The sequence below is a fragment of the Aedes aegypti genome, chromosome 1, assembly GCF_002204515.2.
Source record: "Aedes aegypti strain LVP_AGWG chromosome 1, AaegL5.0 Primary Assembly, whole genome shotgun sequence".
Classification (NCBI taxonomy): Eukaryota; Metazoa; Arthropoda; class Insecta; order Diptera; family Culicidae; genus Aedes; species Aedes aegypti.
The window spans coordinates 139,858,661-139,877,820 of NC_035107.1; the positions used below are offsets into that span (position 1 = coordinate 139,858,661).

Below are 19,160 nucleotides of genomic sequence, written 5' to 3' on the forward strand. Positions count from 1 at the left end.
TAAATACTTATTTATGTTAATGTTAAACGTAAACTGTTCATGTCAGATAATTACTTCAACGTAGTTATGAAGCTGATTGATAAAACGCGTTGGCTGATAATATCATGGAATTGTCATCACATTAAAAAAAAATCCGGGTTTTTAGCTTATAAGCAATGTATGTATTCTGAACCTATGAGCACAGAAAAACAAACATGACGCGCGGGATTACTGAAGGGAAGTCTGTTAGAAACTTATGTGCTTGTTTTTTGCCTCATTAATATTCTTGCTTTGTTTTCTCTTGGATGATGGGGCGCCGTTGGAATTTTATCAGTTAGTTTCTAAACTATAGAGTAATGTTAGTGGGGTCATATAAGAACTTCAATAGCGCTTTTTAAAATAAACGATGAAGGGACAAACAAATTTGAAGCATGAGATTGTTGGGAGAAAATGGACTAATGCTATTGATGGAAATTGCCTCAATCGGTTGGGATCGATTACAAAGGAGCCTTTCATGAATTACGTAACACTTCAGGGGGAGGAAGGAAGTAATCTGAAGCCTTACGGCTCAAACACAATATGTTATGCAGAAAACGTTACGGAAGGGAGGGAGTCAGAAATTATTAATTTTAGCTTTACGTAAGAAAAGGACGCTGTCAATAAAATTGAAAAAAAAAATCGAAGACCTGATAACAATAAAATTTAAACCGTATCCGCCCAGCAAATGAAAAAAAAAATGTTCCAATTACTACCATTTCGGCAAGTATTGACGGATCGCCATGGTTTTAGATCGAACAGAATCGTATGGATGTCTAGTTTTTCGAAGACTTTTGAAATGCTGAGAAATGTTCACCGGTTTGGAGTTATTCCGGTGGGTCGCTAGGTCAGATAGGGTTACTTCCTTTTCTGTCAACTTTCACCCTAATAATTGATATGAATCTGATTCTAATTCAACTTGTTTTTATAGTTTTGACTGAGGAATCATGTGAGAAATCAGACACTTAGACAAATATTATGAAGTTCAACAGCCACTTTGTCAGTTCGCAAGAAAAATAAAATTTACCTATTTAGGACCGGTTCCTGGAGGTCCCATAAAGAATAGAAAAAGTACCCAAGGCCAAAAATGGCCCATTTGTCTAATTTATTTTTCACATGACATCTGTAGTTGAAACGGGTCTGGGTGATTAAGGTTCTTTTAAGGCTTAAGGTCATATGGCATAACGGACATTTGGCATAACATGTTTTTATGAAGAACAGGTATCTTTTGAAAGAAGGGTTATGCCAAATAACCTTTTGCCAAACGGTCTTATGCCAAATGACCCACTACCGTTTAATCTAAAAACAAGTTGAATTGAAGTCATATTGATATCAATAGTTGGGTAAGTTTTAGCGGATACCGCACATTTAAAGAATAGTTCAATGGTCAACTAGACATCCATACAATTCAATTGGCGCTGAAACGTCAAGAATTGTCGAAATGGCAGGAATTTTAGCGTTTTTTTCATTTGCTGAGCGGATACGGGTTGAAAAAAAAACACAGGAGAATGATGCTCTTAGCTTAGTGTTTAACCAAAGTGATAAAAAATAAGCCTATCATAACAGAAATTTCCGGAAATCTGACGAACAAAATATAAAAATTTTAAAATTTGGCAATGACAAAAATATAGATAAATTTTTAAAATACTCAAATTTGTAAAATAATTTCCAAAAACAAATGTATCAGTCAAATTAAATGTTTGAAGAAAAACTTTTTTATGATTCATATTGTTGCATTTAGTGTTGGTACTTAATGTAATATTCTGTATTCTCCTCATACCTTGTTTTGAGAGCCGATTCCCATTGAACTCTCGATGTCTTTACCTAACAACTAGTATTCCGGTTCTTCTATGATGTTACAAGAGAGTTGGAAGGTATTTCTTAGCCTGTTCGTGGCATTTTGGGACTCGGTATTGAGGGATAATATTACGCAGGACAACATTCAAATGCATTTCGAATTTTATGGGGAAAAGTCGTGTTATTTTATGGTAGGGATTTTAAAATGACCTAAGATCATTCGCTGTATTGCATTGGGGTTGCGGTCCACCCGAAATCAATTATCTACGGGACTTTATTGCTACAGCGAACAAAAGCTCAGGTAAGGCTGCCGTGCAGACTGGTCAAACGCATGATGGGATTCGGAGACATAGGTATTGTAGCTCCAAATTGTACCATGGCGGTGCCACTTCTGCTGTGTTGCCAGATTGATGACTCCCGCGTCGATGGTGAGCAGTCTACTGACTGAAGATTGTTGAAACCAAAACGGACACGCCATGGCGAATACCCATTCGCTACGCGTCTCTCATCTGGGTTTTGATGTATGTTGAAGAATTAAGCCGACCAAGTTTACCTGTTATCATTGCATGAGAATTCACACCCAAGGAGTCCATCCTTCGTAGAGGACAGCCAAGTTGTCCGGATCCATCGCCTCCCGTATCATCCATTCAACTTGCTCCTGTGCGGTGCAACGGCGATTTGGATCCGGGTCTCTACCTTCCAGTTTCATCCGGATTCGACGCCACACCGATACAGCGTATGCGTTCCGCTTTTGTTCCTTCTGGGTACGTTGTGCTGCAAAAGAAAATAAAAAATATAAGTGAGTAGGTACTTGCGTTTTTGGTTTGTGTATGGAAGTCAAGCTCCACGATCAAGAGAACATGGCAACAGTGGAGAGGCCAACACCACGTCTAAGGCCAAGTAAGTCAAGAAAAAAGAGCCACGGCACAGCCCGAATCACGCAGTGCTTCCGCAGGAACAACGGGAGCAAAGCGATTGCAACAAAGATAAGTAAGGAGAAACCCGGAAACGGCGTTAAAAAAGAATCCTAGCCGAAGGCAGAGAAACGTAGGAACTTAGGCGAGGCTCTCGTTATCAAAACGGAGGAGGCAAAATGCGATTCTGAAGGTGCGAAGCATGAGGCGGACTAGGATTGGTGCAATGATCCTAGTTTTAAAGAGAGATGCCAAGCAAAATGATACAGCTTATAAGCAACTAGCACAACAAGCCCTGACTGCAGAAGCGATTATTCAGTGTAAACATCAGGATGAAATCACCAATGCAGCGGAGGTCTCGGCTATCCTCAAAGAGCAGTGTGACATTGACGTAGCCAGTAAGGCCATCCGCCTTAGAGAGGGTCCGTAGGACACCCCGGTGGCAGCGATCAGGCTGCCGGTTACAACGACCAACAAAGCGAAGAACTTGGGCCTTTAGTATGGTAGGCGAGTCGGTTTGCTGGCAGCCTCCTGAAGTTTACTTCAAGTGTTTCGGGAAGCCACAAGTCGTGGAAATACAATGGTCCCGACAGAAGTAAGCTGTGCAGAAAATGCGACACCGAAGGCCATAGGCAAGCGATTTTAACCAAACAACAAGCGATTGTTAGCAGACAACGGGTGCAATAGAACATGCTCCGCTGTTTCCTCCACACCAGCACAATTGGGGCACGCAGAAGATTCTGAGTGCCCGAACATATGCAGGTACTGTCTATAGCAACCATGTCCTGACAAAAACTGCGTCAAGTGAAAGTTCACTTCCCCATGGTTTCTTCCATACCAATCAGACACATTTGGTATTAGCCGATGGGTCCATCTACCCTTAATGGAGTTATCCTATTCCTGCTGTCAACTTCTAAAAGTTTCCTCTTTACACGTGTCGCGGTACCTCTGAAGCATTGAACATCTTCCTTGATGATGAGTCCGATGGGCGTCATCCCGGCTATGATGTACACGACCTCTTTAGATATCGTCCGGTATGCACTTGCTAGTCTTAAGCACATTATCCTGTACGTGCTGTCCAACCGCTTTAGGTTTCTGCTCGTTCTAAGCCCTTTTGACGAGATTGGTCGTCCATACCTTGGTATGGATAGCACCACGTTTGCAAGTAGCTTACGTTTGCTTGCAATGCAGAGCTGTTAGACATCATCCTCGAAAGCGCCGCTATAGCCGTAGATGCCCTTTTACAGGCATATTCAACGTAGCTAGCGAAGCTGGGCTTGTCATCGATCATTACCCCAAGATGCCTAAAGGATCGATTGAACTCTATGGTGCAATCACCTACCGAAATAAGCGACCGTTGCTCGGACTTGCGGTTGTTGACCATCACCACCTCAGTCTTGTGACGGGCCAGTCCTAGTTTCTTAGACTTCATCCATTCCTTAAATATGGAAATAGAGTGCGCTGCTATCAACTCTACTTCCTCCATCGATTCACCATAGATCACTAGGGTAACATCGTCAACGAAGCCTACAATCTTAACACCCGTCGGAAGGGACAGTCTCAGTACGTCATCGTACATCGCATTCCATAACAGCGGGCCCAGGATTGAACCTTGAGGTACTCCCGCGGTAATTCGAACGCTATTCTGCCCCACAGAACTGCACCGGTATCTTGAGGCGGTGAAGTGCATGTGCTATTGCTTCCCAGCTTGCGCTGTTGAACGCATTCTTCACATCCAGAGTGACAACCGCGCAGTAACGGATGCCGTTCCTTTTATGCTCGATTGCCACCTCAGCTGTCTGAACGACTGACTGGATAGCGTGCAGAATAGATTTACTTTTCCTGAATCCAAACTGGTTGTTGGACAGGTCGCCCGCACCTTCCGGGTGCGTTGGACAGAGCGCCCGCTCCTTACGGTACTAGCCTGTTGAGAATCAACCTCTCTAATAACTTGCCCGTTGTAAATAGTAGACAGATATATCTTAACGCCGACGGATCACCTGGTGGTTTCCCCGTCTTTAGTAGTAGAAATAATTTCTGTCGCTTCCATACATCCGGGAAGATTCCTTGATCAATGCAGCGTTCACTGCCACTTTTAAGGCAACATACAGGATACCATCGGATCCCGGTGCCTTGTTTAACGCGAATGATTTCACGACCTCTGCCAGCTCTTCGTTCGTCACCAACGCCATTTTTTCTCCTTCATCTGCCACATACGGCGCTGGGGGCCATGGGCTTGAGGGATGATGCGGGAAGAGTACATCGATTAACGATCGCAGCAACTCGAGCGACTTCTCTTGGGGCGTTATGGCACTTTTGGTCTTAGGCATTACCACTCTGTAGGCGTCACCCCACGGACTCGAATTGGCACTCTCGCATAGACTATCAAAGCATGCCCGTTTTCGACTATTGATCCTTTTTGTGAGCTAACTTTGTCTTCTGTGTGTGCGCGTTGCATTCTTCGTCTAGCCCAAAGTCAGATTGCTCGAAGATTTGCAATTGGTTCGCATCACCTGTATACCGGCGGCCTGTTCTCTCTAGGAGGGGCCTTTCATGGCATGGAAGCATCACAAGTTCGTGATATCCCAGCAACTAGGGTGCAGAGCTACTTGGGCACTTCCAAGATTCACTTTGACATGGGGGTTTTTCGCGGCCAAATGATCTGAAACTTTACAATAAGAAGTGCTTTAATACGACGCATATTATGGCCCAATTTGCGCTTTGTAGCTTTGAAAAAAAAAAACACTGCCGAAGTGAATCAAAAGTCCCAAGAATAGGATCTGGCTACCTATCTCTTCACCGTTTATGTCCAGAGTGTTCCGTTTGCGCCTCAGGGCTTCAGTGAATACTTCGCCCTCGAAGCACGTTGTTTTCCAATCTCGGGCTTGGGTCGAGTTACATCGCGCTGCCTTCTGCTCGCCTGGTATTATGCTACAGCGAATCGATTGATGATCGCTATGAGTATAACCGTCATCAACGCGCCAGTTCATGGTACCTAAAAGGTTAGAACTGCAAAACGTCACGTCGATAATCGATTCTGCGGAAGGTACTCACTGTACCCACATTTGCCAGCTCTACATTCAATTCCAACAATAGTTGGCCTCTTGGGTTGGTGCAGCGGCTACCCCACCCCACTTTGACTGCCGATTAGCTAGTTGTCATCCTGTCGACCATGTGGGAAAATTCCTCAATCGAGCACCTTGGGGGTGCGTAACAACTGCAATAGACAACGCCGTTGATTTTGCTTTCGCAAAACCGTCATTTGAGATAGAGACTACTTCTCGGATTGGATATCGTCCTGTCCTCCCTATAGCTGCTAGCTGTTGAGACCTATCCGCCACCCAGTTCGTGATGTTGGCTGGTATGCGGTATGGGTCCGATAGTCCACATCAGTGTTGGTTACCGAGGCTGACTGCCAAAGCGGCTGCTGGGTCACAGTGGTTTTAATTTAACTGTGTAACTTTCGTTTTGGCTGCTTTGATACTCCGCTTGTACCCGGACATTTGGGTCCGCCCGTTAAGTGTCCATTGTCTGCTCTGTCGACACATATTAGGCACTTAGCGATTTGCTTACAATCGCTTGCTCTTTGGCCTTTGGTGCCGCATTTTCAGCACTTCTTACTTCTGTCCATTGCAATTACACGACTTATGACCCTTCTCGCAACACTTGAAGCAAACTTCAGGAGGCTGTTGTATGCTCAGCCGGCAAAGCGACCAGCCTACTTTGAGTATGCCCAAGTTCTTCGCTTTGTTGGCCTCTGCAACCGGCAGCCTGATCGCCACCACCGGGATGCCCTACGGGCCCTTTCTAAGGTGGATGGCCTTATTGGCTACGTCGGTGTCACACTGCTCTTTGAAAACAGCCGAGATTTCCGCTGCATCGGTGACCTCATCCAGATTTTTACACTGGAAAGCCGGTTCTGCAATCAGGGATCTTGCATCAACCTCGTCGCCAAGTACTACTTGTGCCAGTTGCTTATAGACTGCACCTTTTTCATTGGCGTTCTTCTTTAAGACTAGGATCATTTCACCAATCCTAGTCCGCCTTATGCTCCACACATCTGAGCCCAAAGGCGGACGTGCTTCACATCGCCTTCAGGAACTCGACGTATTTCGCTTCCTCCGTTTTAATAACGAGGGCTTCGCCTAAATCCCTACGTTTCGTTGTTTTCGGTTTAGCGATCTCCTTAGGCTCCGTTTTCGGTTTTCTCTGTTTTTTTTTTCTTATTTCCAACTCGTATCCACGGGTTTTCGTTGCCATGCGCCCGTGGTCTTTGCTGATATTGCTTTTGCTCTTAACAAACTCGATGGTGACATCAAGTTGCTCAGCAGCTACCTGCATTTTAGGGAGGAACTCTCTATTACGATCCTTCTTCTTCTTCTACTTGGCATTACGTCTTCACTAGGCTTTTGCCCACACTGTCTACTTGGCATTACGTCTATCTAGGCTTTTGCCCACACTGTTCTCACTTAAGTTGATGTTGGTTGCCTCCTTCCTTGGCGGGAATCTTAGCCGGTTACTGATAGGTCCAGATGCCTCTCCTTCACATTCCGCTAGTTGTTTGTTTTGGTTGATCATCCCTTATGGGTCCCCCTAAGAGCCGCTATCAAACTCCGCTGAAATAGTCGCCTTTCTGATCCCATGGTTATCCATGCAAGCAGGGTTGATATAGTTCTTTATGGGGTACTATGTTCAGAGCCGGATCGGCGCAAATCAGGTAATGGCATCTGAGGCTACTTCCGCCCCTGCTACGGTTTTACGGGACGGGGCAGCCTGCGCCATTAACCCACTCGCCGTTTTGAGCCTGTTACGCAATATGCGAACGCGCCTCAGCTACCAAGAAGTACCCATATTATCTATCTGAGTAGGTGTGCGCACTGTAAGGAATTCCAGAAAGCGGAACAAAACAAACAGATTCATTGAGGTGTAAAATGTCGAAATAAGAAGAATGAGGGTGTATGAGTGAGTAGAAAATCCAGTGTTTATATTTACTTGAAGTCTAAATTGAACTAATTAAATTTGCAAAGTTAGTGAGCATCTTGGTGAGCATATCTATCGTAGTTGACGGCATAAGAACTAAAGTTAGTGATCGTATTCCGGTCTATTTAATCTAATTTGAGTCTTCTGAAACAGTGGCATACAAAAGGTAACGAAATCTATTTGAATCTGTGCTGTTTTGTAGCATAAACAAAAATCATATCCATAGCAGAGTTAAATCACAGTTAGCAAGCATAAGTTGCCGTTTTTTGTAAGCAGTTCAGATCATCGAGCAAAATTTCCAAAACTACCGCACAAATAGTAATTTCCGGACTTAACGAACTAGGCGGGAACACTAAACGTGAGTAAACAAACATTGAACTATTTATATACAAATTAAAACTAAAACAGGAATACTTATGAATCTAATGTAAACTTTACAGGAAAAATTTAACGTATAAGCCAATAAAAGTAGTTTGAAGCAATAGAAAATCTACTTCTGGCGAGTCGATGATTACCGTCGTGTTGCCGTTTGGGAACAGGGCCAGTGTCACCCGACCCTACAAAGGGAGTAGAATGTCGTCGCTGTCAGCCTCAAAGCATATTATCCAGTAAATATACCGTTACTTGTCCTTAGTCGTGCGCATCCAGTATACATAACTGGGCCGTACTGGCGTTGGTCCCAATGTGCTCGGAGTCAGAGCACACCTACTCGTAGTTCCATGCCTTGTCCGTTTGTATCGCGACTAGTATGCCATAATCAGGATTTTGCTGGCATCAATCCTGATGTGCCGGTTGGCACTCCTGTTAGTTTGGGCTAAGGTGCTTAGTAGGCCGTCCCTTATTTTTCCAAAATGCGAAATATTATAAGTTCGTCATAGTAAAGTGCTCGTTTTGGTAAGAAAAAAATCAGGTAAAATTTTGAAGTCCGTATGTGAACGCTAAGTGGTCCCCCAACGACCCTAAAAGTATTAGGTGTAGATGACACCCGTGCGCCAAATCGAGCCCCGAGCAGAACTACTGAATACCAAATTGAGGTATTCCATACCAGATAATTTTCAATACTTACAACCTGAATGAGGTATGAATAAGCCCTTCATAAGAGGTAAAATACCTCAAATAATACCTTCTGCCTATTCTACAAATACCAAGCTGATAATTAGATCAGGTATTGTAATACCTAAATAATACGTGATGGATTTTCATATAAAAGTCCTCAATACCTATCGAATACCAAAATGAAGTATTTTTACTTGTTTTAAACATTTATTTCAAATACCATTATAATACCAAAATGAGGTATTGACAACTGAACAATATCTAATTATGGTATGATTCCAAAATATGGTATGCATAAGTTATTGCAAGTTATTCTTTCCTCCTCGGGGCTCGCTGCTCTAGTGTACGCAACGTGAGTACGAAAAGCCAGTAGTAACAAATTGATAATCAGCATAGAATTTCAAGTAAAATAATATTTTATACTGTGAATATCTTCGTAACACTGCACGCTGACATAACATTCAGAACTACAAAGGGATCGTTCAAATATTACGTAATGCAACAGGGGGGAGAGGGGGTCTTCCGTAGTGTTACGACCCATACAAAAGTTTTAAATTTTTAATGCAAAAGGGTGCGAGAGGGGGTATAAAATTGGCAATTTTTGCGTCACGTAATATTTGAATCATCCTAAAGAAAACAAACTTCTATGCTGATTATCAACGCGCGCAGGACAATTAGTTACTGGTGGCTTATTATACTCATGCTGCGTGCACTAGAGCAGCGAGCTCGATTTTGCGCACGGGGTCATCTGCGCCTAATACTTTCAGGGCCGTTGCACTATGGTCCAGGAATCAGTTTTACGCGGAAAGATGCATTTTGAGCTTTAGAATGAAACATTAGACAAAAACGGTCTTCTACAAAGTTGTTTGTATTAGTTAAGCCCTTTGTTTGGTGTTATTGAAAATTAGGGTGGACCACATTTTCATAGAAATTGTGTAACTAACTTTCTTATTTGTAGAAATTATATTATACATGCTTCAGCAAAGTTATAGACCATTAAATTTCAAGCAACTTTGCCAAAAAAAGTTTTTTTGTATCTCTTAAATTGACCGATTTAGAGCTTTTTTTCCTGCAGTGACATAGGGTGGTCCGAACAAAACTGGTTTTCTGGCTCTAGAGTTTTCAATTCAAATTTCTCATCAAAGTAGTCTATGAAACACTTTTAGAGCTTTAAAAAATGCGTAATTTGGTGAGTGAAGAAACTCGCTATCTCCTTCCGTTTAGGAGTTATTGTTGTTTTTCTCTCAAAAACATGCCTACTTTGATTGTGAATATCTCTGATTGGGGCAAACATAAAAAATATCTTTTGACGGCATTCAAAAGACAAAAGAAAATTGTATATTATATCAAAAAATTACAGAAGTGTTATTTTTGTAACTCAAATAAAACGTCTTGAAAATCAAATATTTTTTATCACAAAAACTTTAATAACTTTTGAACTAAAATAGATATCAACAATCTTTTTGCATAAAAATTTGCGTTTTGTTAAGTTCTAAAAGTCGTTCATAGACGACTTTGACGAGAAAATAATATTAAAAAAACTAGAGTTGAAAAACTTATTTTTATTGGACCACCCTGCGATGATTAGGAAAAAATGCTCTAGTTTGTCCAATTTTTGAGCTACAGAAAAACTTTTTTGGCAAAGTTGATCAAAATTTCAAGCTCTACCGCTTTGCCTAAGAGCATATACCAGTATTTTTGCAAATAAATAAGTTGATTACATGATATGTGTGATATTGTGGACCACCCTGATTTCAAATGACACAGTATGAAAGCTTACATTTTTAGAAACAATTTTGTAGAAGGTCATTTTTGTCTAAAATTTCATTTTCATGCTCAAAATGCAAAATAACAAAGAAATACATTCTATGAAAATCTTCAAAATAGTTTTAGAGCCCTATCTTTCTTATTTCAGATTTCTCGTCAAAGCGGTCTATGAACGACTTTAAGAACATAACAAAACGCAAATTTTCATGCAAAAATATTGATGATATCTATTTTAGTTCAAAAGTTATTAAAGTTTTTCTGCTTAAAATCCTTTGAACTTTAAGGCATTTTATTAGAGTTACAAAAATAACACTTCTGTAATTTTTTGATATAATATACAATTTTCTTTTGTCTTTTGAATGCCGTCAAAAGATATTTTTTATGTTTGCCCCAATAAGAGATATTCACAATCAAAGTAGGCATGTTTTTAAGAGAAAAACAACAATGACTCCTAAACGGAAGGAGATAGCGAGTTTCTTCACTCACCAAATTACGCATTTTTTAAAGCTCTAAAAGTGTTTCATAGACTACTTTGATGAGAAATTTGAATTGAAAACTCTAGAGCCAGAAAACCAGTTTTGTTCGGACCACCCTATGTCACTGCAGGAAAAAAGCTCTAAATCGGTCAATTTAAGAGATACAAAAAAACTTTTTTTGGCAAAGTTGCTTGAAATTTAATGGTCTATAACTTTGCTGAGGCAGGGAGCCCAGATAGCCGTAGCGGTAAACGCGCAGCTATTCAGCAAGACCAAGCTGAGGGTCGTGGGTTCGAATCCCACCGGTCGAGGATCTTTTCGGATTGGAAATTTTCTCGACTTCCCAGGGCATAGAGTATCTTCGTACCTGCCACACGATATACGCATGCAAAAATGGTCATTGGCACAGTAAGCTCTCAGTTAATAAATGTGGAAGTGCTCATAAGAACACTAAGCTGAGAAGCAGGCTTTGTCCCAGTGCGGACGTAATGCGAGAAAGAAGAAGAACTTTGCTGAAGCATGTATAATATAATTTCTACAAATAAGAAAGTTAGTTACACAATTTATATGAAAATGTGGTCCACCCTAATTTTCAATAACACCAAACAAAGGGCTTAACTAATACAAACAACTTTGTAGAAGACCGTTTTTGTCTAATGTTTCATTCTAAAGCTCAAAATGCATCTTTCCGCGTAAAACTGATTCCTGGACCACTGTGCGTTGGGGGACCACTTAGCGTCCACTTACGGACCTCAAATTTTTACCTGATTTTTTTCTTACCAAAACGAGCACTTTACAATGACGAACTTATAACATTTCGCATTTTCGAAAAATAAGGGACAGCCTAGTGCTTAGGTACTTTAAGCGGCACCGGTCGCGTTGACAGAGTTGCATTCGGATTTTTGTAGTTTTCATGAAGGTTCATCAGTGCCCACTGTGAACTCCACCACATTCTGGGCAACTCCCTTACTCACCGAGGTCCCCTTGTTGTCCGTTAAGCCCCTGGACTTTTGTCCCTGCTGTCCCCACAGAATGTACTGTGTAAAACGCATAATACGAAACCATAAGGGTGAAAATTTAAACTAAATTACAACATCCTTATAATCTCACCCTTATTTAAGCCTCAGGTTTGAGACTGAAGAAGGGCAGCCGATTATTAACTCCTGACGTGCCCAAACAGCCGTATACTGGGGTCTACCCCGTTTGACATAAGGCCGTTTGGCATACAGTCGTTTGGCATAATAGCTGTTTGGCATAATGCCATTTGGCATAACGGTCGTTTGGCATAATCGCCATTTGGCATAATGGCCGTTTGGCATAATTGTGAAAAATATGGAATTTGATCAAATTCCTTCAATTAAGCAAAGAGGTGTGGATAAACTGCTTGCGATCGTACATTCCGTTGTCAGTTATTGGTAGGACATGCTTCTAATCTTCATTTTCAAAAAAACCAATATCCAATAAAGCTTTTTTGGAATTGCATCATACATGACTTCCGGGGCCATTATGTCGGTGATACTGCACCATACAGTACCTTCCTTTTTCAAATTATGCCAAACGACCATTATGCCAAAGGACTATTATGCCAAACGACTATTATGCCAAATGACTTTATGCCAAACGACTGTATGCCAAACGGCATTATGCCAAATGGCATTATGCCAAACGGGGTAGACCCGTATACTGTATAGCAGTACAAAGGTACTCTATGCCCTGGGAATTCGAGAAAATGCCCATTACGAAAGATCCTTGACCGGCGGGATTCGAACCCACGTCCCTCGGCTTGGTCTTGCTGAATAGCAGTGCGATAACCGCTACGGCTACCTGTGCCCCAAGATGGTAAAACAATATTGCGAATAGTGGAGGATTTTTTGGAAAAACCTCATAGAGCAGTAACCACCAAAGTGCGGCCCTTGAGGAGGTTTTGTTAGGCCCGCGAAAGTATTTTGAATAGTAACGCCATGTGGCGCGCTTGTTGTAATTTCTTGATGATCAAGATTATTGCATGTAGGGTAAAAGCACCGGTTTTGGCCATCCTGAGAAAAAATGTCAATAAAATAATATGGGAAGCCGTATTTATACTACAAATACGTCAAATGCAAGCTTTCAATCCATATTATGTATGTAAAATATCGAAACTGAGCTAAAACCATTTTTTCGCTTTGAAAATCTTGTTGGTCAATAAAGGCCACCAAAACCAGTTTCAGCTAAAGATTTAACTTCGGTTGCTAAATTGGCCAATCGCATCGATTTCTTATGAGAGGTGCCAAATTAGGTATATGGGAGTTAAAATTATAAGGATACACCCGATTCTGTTTTCTCACGGGAGATGTTTTCAGTTCAAAATTTCAAAAACCGTGTAAAAAAAGTAACACCATTTCTCGACGTTTCATGTATTAAAAGAAGGTTTTGGCAAAAAAATTTGTATGGAAACATTTTTTGCTCGGCCGTGTAAAAAAAAATCCGTGCAAAAACAGAATCGGGTGTAATGAATTGTTTTTTTTTTTCTATTTTTTCTTTGAATTAATTTGGACGAGTAAATGAATGTAGCTCTACCATGTGGATGTGATCTGCTGAATACAAAAGGTTGCACGCTGTTTGGCTATGTAAAACGGTGTATAATCCACTATGACTACAACTTGCGTATGGCCAAAACCGGTGCTTCTACCTTAGTACATTGTGTGGGGAAAACGGTGGAAGAAAATCTGGAAGATCACTGTTATAATCCATGCACACTTAAATTATTTTACGGATTCCTGTAAAATCTCAACAGCTGAGCAGTTCGGAGAAATAAATTAACGGATTACGGTAAATTTTTACAGTATTCGGTTAAAAATCACCGGAATCCATAAAATTTTGATGGAATTACGGGTTTTATTTCACCGAACTTGTCAGCTGTTGAGATTACGGTGAAATTCACCGATTTCCGGTGAAATGAGCTTAGTGTGTGGGAAACAAATTAAGCGGCTAAAGATAGCAGCGTTACACTACCTAAGAGTTTCCTGGAGCAAACTATGGAGAAATTGCTCTAAGCATTTAAGCATTTGGTGAAGAAATCAGAATAGGTATTTCTGGAGGAATCCCTGAAGGAGTTCCAAAATAAATTTCTGGAGAAATCACTAGAAGTATTGCTGAATCTGAGAATATATTGCAGAAGAACCTGTGGAAGAGTCGCAAACCTCTGAAGCTTCTAGAATTTTGAACCTTTTGAACCAGGATTCATTCATGAATACAAAAAAAAAATGATAACTTTAGATATCATTTTGATTTTTAGAGATCTTTCATTGAAATTAAAGACTTTTATAGATGGGATTGACTTGCGATTAACGGCAGTTTAGACTCAAAATAGAGACCAAATTTCTAAAAAGAGACCTGCTGTCAGCCATGCATTTAGTGTTTGTTTAAGTTTATAAAATTGTCAGTTTAGTGATGTTGTGTAGATGAAACGTGGGGTCAGGAGACGCTACTAAATATCTCGTTTGCGTCCTCGTTTATAAAAAAAAAATCAAATAAATTGGATGGAGCCAGGTACAATATTTAACTTGCAACAGTCCCCAGATTAGCTCTTTAAACACACTTCTCAATTCTTACCTTTCATGTGATGCCTTTTCACGGGTGATTCCATAATTTCGGCGCTCAATTTGTCGGCTTCTTCTTCCCGACCGGGCACGCCAGATTCGTCTTCAACGTTTCCACTTTGCTCGAACTGGAACAGTTGGTCGAATATTTTGTGCACATTGGGCATCGCGTCACGAACTTGTTCCTTCGCTTGGCACACCATTTCATCGGTGAAATCCTTGCTCAGCACGTTCGAGTAAAGCTCGGAAACGGTTTCCAAAAATGCCTTATATCGGAGCAAATATTCCCGCAGCGTCGGAGTTGTTTCCATCTTCAGCTTCATTTTCAGCAGATTGCGAATGTCCGAGGCCAGTGAGTGGTGAGTGCCCATGAGTTCTTTCAGCTCATTCGCACTCATGTGCAGCTTGTCCTGCGCATTTCGGACTATCTTTTCCGTTTGGGCAATCTTACTCTGCACCTGATCCGTCATATCGTCAATCAATGCTTTCACATTACTCAGCCAAATGTGGTCGATTTGTCCTTCTGGGTCTAACAATTCCACGAGGGCAATTTCCGTTTGATTTACCATTGCCGAACATGAGTTCAGTTTTATGCAGGCTTTTCTGTATCTCTCAATCACGTGGATGAAATCGAGATCCTGTTCAGTTTGCCTATTTACTTGCATGCGGACGATTTGATAGTTCAAAATCGAACTGCAATGCTTCAACGCAATGTCCAAGTAGAGAAGTTGTTCGTCCATGAAGTCACGTTTCTGAATTGAAGCCTGTTCGAAGGATTTTAGCAGATGCACAAGTTCAGGATTGGCACCCGAGGCCCATTTCAGACGATGAAGGATTGCATTCGTGCTGGCTGTAATGTCGTCTCGCAATCTCATGATTGACACTTTCGATGATGTCAATGATTCCAGCAAGTTTTTCAGTTGAACCAGAATCAACGATCCATCAGCATAGATGGTCAAGTCATTTTGTGACAAAGTCGGTGAACTATCTGCAGTGGACAATTCATGCAACCAGCTATGGGCGACGAAGAGCATTTGCGATCTTGTGACGGATATTTGCTCTGTCATGATACGTTCAGATAGTAGTTTTACTTTCATCATCTTCCGCCATGTAAAACTAAGGTGCAGACAGGCATTCGTCGCCTGGTTCAAATCCAATCCACTTATTTGTTCAGCACTCATCGTTCGATCGATATTCTCATTGTACAAATCCGACAATTTGACACGATCAGTTCCAGTCATTTGCTGTATCATTTCACTGTCCTGTTTAATACGTGGGTTGATCCGTAGGAGTATACCATAGGTGACCAATCCGGCGGCCGCTGGACCAATACCAAGCATACAGTGGTAGACGAAATCAGCTATAAACTTCCGGATAGGTCGAACAAGAGTGTCGTCATTGAAAGCCGTTGCCATGCAGGTTCCTTTGAATGCACAAGCCATTTGAAGACAGGATGTGAAGAACTCTACCATGGCCTGTACACGTTTCACAACAAATATGGCTTCCAGGACATTGTAGGTGGACTTGTTGAAAATTAGAACCTATTTAGAAAAAAAAACACTATAGTCTAGTATATAAGTAATTCCATATCAAGTGTTCGCAAAAACTACAAACGTGTAATGAATTATCACCAAATTGAACCAAATTTTGGTTAAATGTTCATTCAGTTGATAAGTGTGAAAAGCCTATTTTTTATGCCTATCACACCACCCCTCGGCCCATCACTATGTGCCATCATCCTCCGTGACATTAACAAGAAAAAAACCTAATTTTGCTTAATTCTTCAACTTATATCTTGGAAACTATTAGACATAGAGATAAAAGGCCTTGAGGAAAATCTTTAAAGAGTGCAGCTTTTATATTTGACTTATATGTACAATGTTGTCAAATGAATTCGAAATTCCCTGGGCTTGGGATTATACTTTTCTGAGAGCGATGAATTTAGATACGCTTTTGCTAGTAGTTTTGATTAGAAGTTGGATGAATTGCAAAGCAATGGCAACCATCAAAATCACTTATGTTTCGGGAAAATATAATTTTAAGCTGGCGAGAAGACTACAAACTGAGGGTGGGTTATGATGAATGTGTAATGTGGGTTAGTATATGGGAATGTCATTGACGATTTGTAATCTTTAACGAGGTTTTTCGAGACCCAACACGGCGCGAGCACCGTGTTGCGGATAGGAGCATAGGGAGATCAATAGTAGATGCTATTATGATGTATAGTAATTATTTCTATACATCGGTCTTACGATCCGAAAAACTTAGATGTGCTGTAAAATCGTTCTTTTGAAACTACTCATTAGTAACTGTTATATAACTCACGGAACGCTTTTTTGTCAAATTTGCAAACACGGGGTGTGATTCCATGAGCCAAAGGGTAATCCGCAAGGCTTAAAAAATGGGCTTTTGGCATGTTTCAAGTTAATGAACATTTAGTTGAAATCGTTGCTGTAGACACTTTGTATGGAATTTGGGTTGGAATGATTTATATTTATACAATTTCAAACTTACCGCCAGATCTTTCGAATCCTTGATATGATCGATGTAGTCAGCCTCTTGAATTGTCAGGAATCTCTCGTACACGATATGCATCAGTGTGTTCTGTTTCTCAAGCAGGTCATGGAAGAACTGATGCAACGTAAGATACAGCTTGGAACCTTCGGTTGGAGCTTCCTGGTTGCGGAAGCTGTCTCCTAGTGCAGCCAATTTCCGTTTCAGCTCTTCAACGGAATCCAGCGCGTGAGCATGAGCTGACGGTACATTCATGACCACACACTGGAGGTGCATATTCAGTTCGTTGAGCAGTTCAGCCACAGGGATGAAGTCCGTTTGCAGATTAGACACAGCGGAAATCATGTCGATAACACTTTGGTTTTCGGATATGATACCTTGCATGGTATCGGACAGGAATTCACGAGCGATGCATTCATTCATGTTGTGCAGGTGGTCGAAGATTCCAACGCAGGCAGAGAGACAGCTTAGACCCGTGGCGTAACAATCACTAGAAGCCTTTTGAGTATCTTTTTCGAACAGAATTTGATACAAAGCACTCAGTTGCGTGATTGACATATAAAATTCTGGCAAGAACCAGTTGTCATTCAATTGCAAGTCTATCAACGAGTCACCAGCAGTCGATGCAGTTTGCTCCATTAGCAAATAATTATGATTCAAATCCATACAAAGCTGCAATCCAGCAAACAGCAGAGATTGACGACCATTTGTGTTGCCCAGCGCAATAGCATTAATCGTGGATAGAGCATTTTCGTACAGCTGATCAATCGGAACGGTACTTTCATTCAGTTCTTGAGCGTTGCAGGCGACCAGTTCGGACAATTTGAAAGCAGTGTCCGAGATGATGTTCTTCAGCTGGTAGGAGAAGGACAATACTTGCGGACCGCATGAATGTTGGCGTGCATTGGCGAGGAATTGTTGGTAGTTTTGAGTAATCTGCAAATAATATAAATAAAAGTTACCAAAAAAATATTACAACGTTCACGAGTTTTTTTTTTCATCGAAAAAGTTACTTCAGAATCACTATGCCTAAAAAGACGAGAAAAGGCTAGCAATAGGAGCCAGGACTCAAAGTCCAAATATGAATAAAATAAATAAACAATATTGCCATTATAAAAAGATACGATAATAGTAGCAAAGAAATGTGTAGATCTAAGAAGATAAGAAAAAGTGCAATAGTAGTAAAAATAATCGTAAATGAGAAAACAAAGATAGGCTATAAATATATTTAAGTGAACAATTAAGAGAAGAAAAATTAAAAAGAAGCCATGAGTCAAATCCAAACCAGGAAATAATGTAAAATGAGGAATGGAGGAGCAGCGGAATAGAATTAGAATCAACGAAGATGTTGTAATAGAAATGGATATAGAAAAAGGAAAAAGGATAAAGAAGAAGAAAAAACGAGACAGAACAGGTACGCTAGGAACAAAACATTAAGGAACAGATGTAATGAGAGACGCGGTGTTCCTCGAGTTGATAGACCTAGAAAAAGTGACTAAGCAGAACTCGATGCGCACACAAATTTTGATTTTCGGTTGAACCTTTATGGAATTTTTACTTGGCCGATCCTTTCCAAAACCGTTCCTGGAGCCCAAGTCCACATGTTATTGGCGTAGACCTTGGCATAAATGGCTTCATTCGGAATGAACGACCTGTGCTGTTCATTTATGTTCAGCTGTTCTGACGGCACTTGACTGCGTGGCGCGCGATTCTACCCCATTACCCCAAATGTCATTAACCCCGATGCTATTGCCCCGAATTCCATATTCCCGCTATGTACAATGCGGTGGATGAAGAGCTTGACAGGCTTGAACGAGTCAACATCAATTCATCGGTTGATTTTTCAAATTGGACGTCCCCAATCGTAGTTGTGCGCAAGGCCAACAGCACCATCCGTATATGCGGACATTATTCGACCAGCCTCGACGATGCCTTACAGGCCCGTAAAGAAAGCCATTCAGTCCGATCCTACCACAAAAAAAGGTATATCGCTACATGCACGAAGGCCAATGCTCACCCAACGCTCAAGCAAGTCGCCGAACCGGAATTGAAACAATTTTGTG

At 41.2% G+C, this 19,160-nt stretch overlaps 1 protein-coding gene across 2 annotated transcripts in view; it reads right to left on the reverse strand.

The window, feature by feature from the left end:
• Window positions 1–1,769: 1,769 nt before the first annotated feature.
• Window positions 1,770–19,160, reverse strand: part of LOC5580104 (serine/threonine-protein kinase Smg1) — a 136,661-nt gene continuing 119,270 nt past the window's right edge. For both annotated transcript variants that reach the window (XM_021848697.1, XM_021848704.1), the window contains exons 8-10: window positions 17,098–18,033; window positions 14,597–16,124; window positions 1,770–2,586 (exon numbers count right to left, since the gene is read on the reverse strand). In XM_021848697.1, the coding sequence (XP_021704389.1) occupies window positions 2,387–2,586; window positions 14,597–16,124; window positions 17,098–18,033 (2,664 nt within the window). In that variant the 3' untranslated portion in view covers window positions 1,770–2,386. The remainder of the gene's footprint in view (window positions 2,587–14,596; window positions 16,125–17,097; window positions 18,034–19,160) is intronic.